The sequence below is a fragment of the Heterodontus francisci genome, chromosome 32 (genome assembly GCF_036365525.1).
Source record: "Heterodontus francisci isolate sHetFra1 chromosome 32, sHetFra1.hap1, whole genome shotgun sequence".
Classification (NCBI taxonomy): Eukaryota; Metazoa; Chordata; class Chondrichthyes; order Heterodontiformes; family Heterodontidae; genus Heterodontus; species Heterodontus francisci.
This window is the reverse complement of record NC_090402.1, coordinates 31,186,867-31,195,708: the sequence shown is the minus strand read 5'-3', so window position 1 is coordinate 31,195,708 and position 8,842 is coordinate 31,186,867. Positions and strand designations below refer to the sequence as shown.

At 39.4% G+C, this 8,842-nt stretch overlaps 1 protein-coding gene across 1 annotated transcript; it reads right to left on the bottom strand.

Moving 5' to 3' along the window:
- Window positions 1-3,206: 3,206 nt before the first annotated feature.
- LOC137347735 (tumor necrosis factor ligand superfamily member 15-like) lies at window positions 3,207-8,627 on the bottom strand. The gene is made up of 4 exons (XM_068012632.1): window positions 7,948-8,627; window positions 7,342-7,372; window positions 7,173-7,217; window positions 3,207-5,375 (listed from the first exon to the last, which is right to left on the bottom strand). Exons 1-4 carry the CDS (start codon window positions 8,218-8,220, stop codon window positions 4,957-4,959), a joined length of 768 nt encoding a protein of 255 aa, XP_067868733.1. The 5' UTR covers window positions 8,221-8,627; the 3' UTR covers window positions 3,207-4,956.
- Window positions 8,628-8,842: the final 215 nt, after the last annotated feature.

Genomic DNA, 8,842 nt, shown 5'->3' with positions numbered 1-8,842 from the left:
GTGGGAATGGGAAGAAAAATCATTGCAGGTGATTCTCTGGCTGCAACTGGATAGAATAGAACCAGGCGAGGACAAACCCACCCACCTGGATGACGGTCGAGAGATGTTGGAGCAAGATGGTGTGATCAGCCATGTCAAAGGCTGCAGAGAGGTTGCAAAGGATGAGGAGAAATAGTTTAACGCAGTCACAGTCATATAGGATGTCATTTGTGACTTGGTAAGGGCCATTTCAGTACTGTGGAAAGCATGGAAACCTGATTGGAGGGTTTCAAACATGGTGTTCTGGGAAAAATGGTCATGTATTTGGGAGAGGAAAGGGAGGCTGAGATGGGGTGGTAGTTTGCATGGACAGAAGGATCAAGGGTGGGTTTTTTTAGGTTTATATTTGACTATTCCAATGCATCCCTAGCTGGGCTCCTACTTTCTACTGTATGTAAACATGAGGTCATGCAAACGTCTGTTGCCCATGTCCTTACTCGTATCAAGTTATGTCCACCCATCACCCCTTTCCTCATTGACCCACATTGATTCCTCATTATTTTTAACTTCTCATCTTTGTAATCTACTGCAGCCCCACAACCCTTCGGGGTATCTGAGTTCCTCTAATTCTGACCACATGAACATTCTCAATTTTAATTGTCCCACCACTGGTGACCATGCCTTCAGCTGCCTAGGCTGTAAGCTCTAGAATTCCCTCCTTAAACCTCTCTACCTCTATTTCCTCCTTTAAGACACTCCTTGAAACCTAAAGTAAAAGCGAAATACTGCAGATGCTGGAAATCTGAAATAAAAACAAGAAATGCTGGAAATACTCAGCAGGTCTGGCAGCATCTATGGAGAGAGAAGCAGAGTTAACGTTCCAGGTCAGTGACCCTTCATCAGAACTGGCAAGTGTTAGAAATGCCATAGGTTTTAAGCAAATAAAGCGGGGATGGGGCAAAAGATAACAAAAAGGAAGGTGTTGATAGGACAGAGGGTCACAGAGAATAACTGACCAAAAGGTCATGGAGCAAAGGCAAATGGTATGTTAATTGTGTGCTGAAAGACAAAGCATTAGTGCAGAGAGGGTGTTAATTGACAGAAAAATGAACAGCCCTGGCTCAAAGCATAAACATGAAAAAAACGGTGGGTAGGCACATGGTAAAAAAAATGAATGATGAAACAAACTAAAATAAAATAAACAAATAAATAATAAAAATATAACGAAAAAGAAAAAGGGGGCCCATCATGCTCTGAAATTATTGAATTCGATGTCCAGTCCCGCAGGCTGTAGCGTTCCTAATCGGTAAATGATATGCTGTTCCTCGAGCTTGAGTTGATGTTCACTGGAACACTGCAGCAAGCTCAGGACAGAGATGTGGGCATGAGAGCAGGGGTGTGTGTTGAAATGGCAAGCAACCGGAAGCTCGGAGTCATGCTTTTGGATTGAGTGCAGGTGTTCCGCAAAGCGGTCACCCAATCTGCGTTTGGTCTCCCCAATGTAGAGGAGACCACATTGTGAGCAGCGAATACAGTAAACTAAATTGAAAGAAGTACAAGTAAATCACTGCTTCACCTGAAAGGAGTGTTTGGGGTCTTGGATAGTGAGGAGAGAGGAGGTAAAAGGGCAGGAATTACACCTCCTGCGATTGCATGGGAAGGTGCCGTGGGAAGGGGACAAGGTGTTGGGGGTAATGGAGGAGCAGATCAGGGTGTCATGGAGGGAACAATCCCTGCGGATTGCTATCAGGGGAGGGGAGGGGAGGGGAAGATGCATTTGGTGGTGGCATCAGGCTGGACGTGGCGGAAATGGTGGAGGATGATCCTTTGGATGTGAAGGCTGGTGGGGTGGAAAGTGAGGACAAGGGGAACCCTGTCTTGGTTCTGGGAGGGAGGGGAAGGGGTGAGCGTGGAGGTGTGGGAAATGGGCGGGCACGATTGAGTATCTGTCAACCACAGTGGTGGGGAATCCTTGGTTGAGGAAAAAGGAAGACATATCAGAAGCACTGTTGTGGAAGGTTGCATCATCAGAGCAGATATGTCAGAGATGGAGAAACTGGGATAATGGGATGGAGTCATGGATGACACCTTCCCATGCAATCACAGGAGGTATAATACCTGCCCTTTTACCTCCTCTCTCCTCACTATCCAAGGCCCCAGACACTCCTTTCAGGTGAAGCAGCGATTTACTTGTATTTCTCTCAATTTAGTACACTGTATTCGCTACCCATAATGTGGTCTCCTCTACTTTGGGGAGACCAAACGCAGATTGGGTTACCGCTTTGTGGAACACCTCCGATCAATCCGAATGCATGACCACAAGCTTCTGGTTGCTTGCCATTTCAACACACCCCCCTGCTCTCATGCTCACATGTCTGTCCTGGGCTTCCTGCAGTGTTCCAGTGAACATCAACGCGAGCTCGAGGAACAGCATCTCATTTACCAATTAGGAATGCTACAGCCTGCGGTACTGAACATTGTATTCAATGTCAGAGTATGACGGGCCCCCCTTTTTCTTTTCAGTTATTTTTTTCTTTTTTATTATTTATTTGTTTATTTTATTTTAGTTTGATTCATTATTCATTTGTTTACCATGTGCCTACCCACTGTTTTTTTTCATGTTTGTGCTTTGAGCCAGGGCTGTTCATTTTTCTGTCAATTACACCTTCTCTGCACTAACGCTTTGCCTTTCAGCACACCATTTGCTTTTGCTCCATGACCTTCTGGTCAGTTATTCTCTGTGACCCTCTGTCCTATCAACACCTTCCTTTTTGTTATCTCTTGCCCCATCCCCGCTTTATTTGCTTAAACCCTATTACATTTCTAACACTTGCCAGTTCTGAAGAAGGGTCACTGACCTGAAATGTTAAATCTGTTTCTCTCTCCACAGATGCTGCCAGACCTGCTGAGTATTTCCAGTATTTCTTGTTTTTATTTTGACCAAGCTTTTGGTCATCCATCCTAATATCTTACTATGTGGTTCCATGTTAAATTTTGCTTTATAAAGTTCCTGTAAAGTGCCTTAGGATGTTTTATTACATTAAAGGCACTATATAAATACTAGTTGACAGGGTGATGACAGTAGATTTGAAGAAGAGGGGACAGTACCTGAGAAATTAACGATTATTTCCTGATTTTACATCACTTTTTAATTACATTTACATCTTCACTAAAATGGCAAGGTAAGATAAATATGGGCTTTTCAGACAAAACAAAATTCACAAAAATTTCCTTGATCTCAGCCTTTATTGAATTAAACATTAGTTTTCTTACATGAATATTAAATCACTACATTAGCAATCAGAAGTACAGTAAATGTAAGGTAAAATGCATTTATTTAATTTTCTCACAAGTTTCCCCTTCCTGTCAAAGCATTGACTCCTTATTAGACTACACTTCCATTAGGAGCACCCTCCTTACCCAGTTCACAATTATTCATGTGTGAGTGCTAGCAGGCTATTCAACCGTGGGAGCGACACACTTTAGCCTATCCTGTTCTCACATGTGCATTTCTAATTGGGGTCACTAGATAGCAATCAGAAGCAGTAGCTTGCGCTGATTTTCCCACCACTACCACCTCCCCTTAACCTAGGCCTTTGTAGCTGTTGAAGCTGGATTAGCTTGTCAAATCTGAGATCTTCGTGGTCAGGCTAGCATGATTAACTGCTGGTTAAATTCCACAAACCATGAGGAGAACAAATATTTAAATTTAGTGCTATCAGAATGAATATACATCCTACAAACTAGTTAAAATTCAGTAATCTTGATAAAGATTCAATAAGATAAATGGTCGTCATTCCAAAGAATTTTCTACAATACCAGATAGATATTTGACATGATCATACAATATGTAAAATATGTCATTAAATAATATATGTTTTAACATAAAACATAAGGTACACAAAGTCTGTAGCTTAGATGCACATCGCAAATAAGAATAGATGATGGTTAGCCTTTGTAGCAAATGAAGTCACTGCTGAACATTCAATTGGTCTCGTACATGCATGTCTTAACTCATGAGTACAATTAATAATAGGCATTCCTTACTAAATATGATGCATTCAGCTCTAAGCTCTGCATTCTTTCAGTGCTGTATATCATTCTAATGTGCGGAGTCAACATTTGACAGTATATAAATAATATATATGCAAATTGTATATTGCATAGCAACATAATTCACATCATAAATTTGAGAACTTAAATCAAAAATATGTACTGGCTTGGAAATGTTTTCCTGTATGAAGAAAAGAACACAGTAATATAACAGAACCTAGAACTAACTTAGTTCTATTTGCGCTAATAACTGAATATTCACTGCTTTACGCGGTATTTTAGTGTCATTTGTTACTGCATTTGAATTCTGGGCACATAATTTTTTAATACAAATACAGGGGTTTCTTTCCAGTTACTAACAGTAGAATGATCTAAAAGAGGGGTGTTGAACTCACATCAAATAAGGGCCTGTCTGAACACCACAAAAGGCAGGGAGTATTTGGCTAACTGACAGCTTTATCCTTCATCCTTCTCTGTGTTTTTCTTGTGTTCTTGTTAACTTTTTAGCATTGTCCTATTTCCCATTTCTGGTACTTTGTCTGGCCATTTTGTATTTTCAGTGCAGCTGCTCCAGCATGCTAGTGTTGGATCTCTTAGTCTCTCACTTCTCAACACAGTGTGCCAGAAGGCCATTTCATTCAGTTCAATGGCAAAGTTGGAAGCCTCTACCTGACATAGGCAGCCAACCCCCACCTTTGTTGTGCCCCAGTTTGCAGGTTGACTTTGTGCTAATAAAACATTATTTAAAAGACCCATCAACTGAAGATTCCTACTGCTCCAAATTTGTGCTAGTGGGCCACAATCTATACATCTTAATTGGATGGGCTAGATAGAACTTCAAGAAAGGTGTCATATGTAGCCCTTCAGCTGTCTGTTTTAACTCCCCTAATCAATGAATACAGCACTGTCTATTTAACTGAGGAATCATAGTAAAAAAGTACCAAAGTAAGTTTTATGCTCATTGGTAAAATCTACCTGGGCCACACTGCTGACATTTACTACTAACCTGTCTCCTTTATCTAGGTGGAAAACTGCCCCTAAATAGATGGCCATATGCCATAGATTTTGTTCTCCATAGATAGATCTGGTGGAACTCAGTAGCTGGGTGGGTTCAGGGTAACTTGAAGTCAACTTAGTAATAATATGAGTAATGTGTTCAACTTTTTTGCTACCAGTGCCTCTGAATGAGACCTGGGAGTAGACAAAGTAGTCTCCTTTTTCCGGAATGATGAGTGCTTTGTTCTGATAATTTAGCTTGCCCTTGGTAAAAGCAAGTCCATTCCTGTCTTCCCACTGGAGAGCGACGTGTTCACCACCAATATTTTCAGAGAAAGTTTCTTTAGCTAAAATTTAAAAAAAGCTATTCATTTAAAATGTTCCTGTTTGCATGATAAAAAACATATTGAAGAAACAAATGCTCGTAAATCTCAATATGCATAATAGCTTGATTTGGGCTAAGCCATACCTGTTCAATGGTGGAAAAACAGAACTAATTTCACAAATGCATTAGGCATGTTTTGTATGATTATAAATCACTGATTAATACTCAGCTACGTAAACTGCACAAAATCTGCTATTTCTATGAATAGAACACAGTCATAGCTCTGGTTGGCATTTGTAACTGTTATTTATAACTATCCAATTTTACAGTGAAAATGTTAATCTTGGCACTTGAACCCATTGAAATGACTGAAACTTTTAGTCAGTCTTTTGATACCCTCTTAACACTTATCTACTGATGACATCAACTGACAGAAAACACCTTCTGACAGCACTGTCACTCTTCTGAAGAAATGTATCTCAGATATTGCACAAGGGGCTATGTCTTGGTGCTTTCCAATTTGTGAATGTGAAATGTGAGATGTTTCTTTGTATAAAAGACTAGTAGCAACACATCCATGTTATATATTTTTGAATTATCACACTGATTTAAAAATTACCTGTCTTTGAATTTATTATAAATGAATTAGTACACCAGGACCAATGAAAACAAAATTAATGATCATTGAACACAACCTAACTGCAAATATTGTTAAAGATCAAAAAAGATCATTTAAAAGACTTAACCACTTAGGATGCTGTTGGTGAACTAAACATCTGGTATAGAAACTTATGCAGTTCGAGCAATCCTGTACTACAAAATCCAGCAATTTAGGTAACATTAAGATCATCATTTTGGATTGAGACATATTTTCTAGACCATTCATGATAGAGTCAAAGAGTTATACAGCACAGAAGCAGGCCCTTTGGCCCATCGTGTTCATGCCGACCATCAAGCACCTATTTATTCTAATCCCAATTTCCAGCACTTGGCACATAGCCTTGTATGCTATGGCATTTCAAGTGCTCATCTAAATGCTTCTTAAACATTGAGAGGGCTCCTGCCTCTACCATCCTTCAGGTAGTGTGTTCCAGATTCCAACCATCCTCTAGGTGAATTTTTTTTTTCCTCAAATCCCCTCTAAACCTCTTGCCCCTTACCTTAAATCTATGCCCCCTGGTTATTAACAATAATGCATTATTATGATCGGAATATGACATGATCCACCTAAGACATTAACCAGCAGGACTACTGCAGAGCATTAAAGAAATGCACATCTTAGTAGTTTTGACTACAACTGGAACATGTACATATAATCATATACTCGGACTTGAATGTGGCAGAATTGATTTGATTGCTGTATATTTTTATTATTTCTAATATAATTTACTAACAATTCAAAAAGATACATTTTTTTTAGATTTCCTTTTTTCTAACTGTCTTTGAATGAGTTCACATTATCAAGGAACTAGATACTCCTTTCTGGAGCTGATGAAATGTTGAGGAGCCTACAATGTTCGAATGAAATATAAAAGCTAAGGCAACACAGGATTTTCTACAAAAGCAAAATACTGCGGAAGCTGGAAATCTGAAATAAAAACAGAAAATGCTGGAAAGACTCAGCAGGTCTGACAGCATATGTGGAAAACAATTCAGATGGATGACCTTTCAGCAGAATGTCTATACTGATGGATACACCATACTTGCTGTTTTAAACCCCAATTGTAAGAATGATCATTACGTTGAAAAATATCAACTTTTTTAAACCAAAAAACCCCACAATGATTAATTCCACACAAATGAAACCAAGACCTCTTACCTGTGAGGTGTGCCCTTGGTTTTTCAGCAGTAGCAGGAGATGGTTCTGGGAAAAAAAGAGGGCGTTTGTCAGCATCAAGGAACAGTTATTTATTACACAATAAAAACATGAGGAAGAACTGGATTTTTTTTTAAAAGATGCATATGTAAAGTTTTCTTAAAATACTTACGAATCATTTCGGAAGCACTCTGTGTTTCGTCCTGAAGCAAAATAAATGCAAGGTATTATAAAGTGCACGCATCACAAAAGATTGCTTTATACAAATAACACATTCGATGCTGAAAATCTGTGTGTTGGATTTTAGTTTAACTTCAAAGTCAAACACAAGATAAAATTACAATCAACATCAAACATAATACAAAGTTGCAATTAATGTCAAACTTAAAATTTACAATGTCAAACTTAAAATGTAGAAGCTAAACTTAGATTTACAATCCAGCTGAAACTTAAAATTTACAATGTTAAACATAGATTTACAATCAATGTCAAACGTAAAATTTATAATAAACTTAGATTTGCAATGTCAAACTTAAAATTTACCATGTTAAACTTAGACTTACAATCAATGTCAAACTTAAAATTAACAACGTTAAACTTAGATTTGCAATCAGTCAAATTTAAACTTTACAATGTCAAACTTAAAATTTATAATAAACTTAGATTTGCAATGTCAAACTTAAAATTTACAATTTTAGACTTATATTAACAATCAATGTCAAGCTTAAGACACGTGGACCATCAATGTCAAACTGTACTGTTCAGGTCGTTGTCCTACCATTGCTTGTCCTACTTTATGAGCTGGGACGTGTTGGAGAAGCAGGTAAACGCTGAGCACTGCGAGCAGGAAGCAACCGCTAACACAGCAGGCAAATGCGAGGCGAGTGCGCTTCCAGCGAGCGTCCTGCAGCCGCGCCTCGTCGGTCGCTACCATCATACCCACGGCGTCGTCGCCCCTTAGATCCATCAGCGCTGTCGGTATGTCCCACCAGTGGTCCGGCTTTGCTCGAAGTGGTGGCGATTTGATTTCTGCCTTTAGCTTCCCCGTCATATAAACTGCAGCTTTCCTAAGGAACTGTGACGTGGGGAATCCGTGCAGGGAATGCCGCCTACGATACGAAACTCGAAGCAACTCTTGTTGTATTTTAAGTGGTCCCCCTCCCCAAGTGAAAACTGGAAAGTCCCAGCAACAGGAACCTTCATCAACATGTCAACACAATGAAACCTCACTCGGATTGACAAGACGACAACAATGTGGCGGCCAGTTTGGAACTAACAAGGCACCAAGAGTGAAAGTCTTCACATCAAAGGATTTTTCAAACACCCACATGGTCGTCTTCTACTGTACTAGAAAGAGTAGCGAGCGAGGGGGAATTCACTCAAGATTTACTTTCGGGTTCTTGTACATTTTACGTGTTTATTTGTTTATTTTCCACTTGGAGTAGAAATGTACCTTGAAAAAAAAACGTTCTAGTGTCTGTCTTAATCCCTATAGTTTTTTTTCCAGCACTTTTTTTCTCCAGCGAGACCTGAACACAGCTTCCGGAGGTCTCACTGATAGAAGTTTTAGCCTTTCCGAGTCGGCATGTTTGGAGAAATAAAGGTTTGCGATTTTCTTCCATGCAGAGGAGATTGATATCAGAGATTAAACACTTCAGTTATGGAGAGAGACT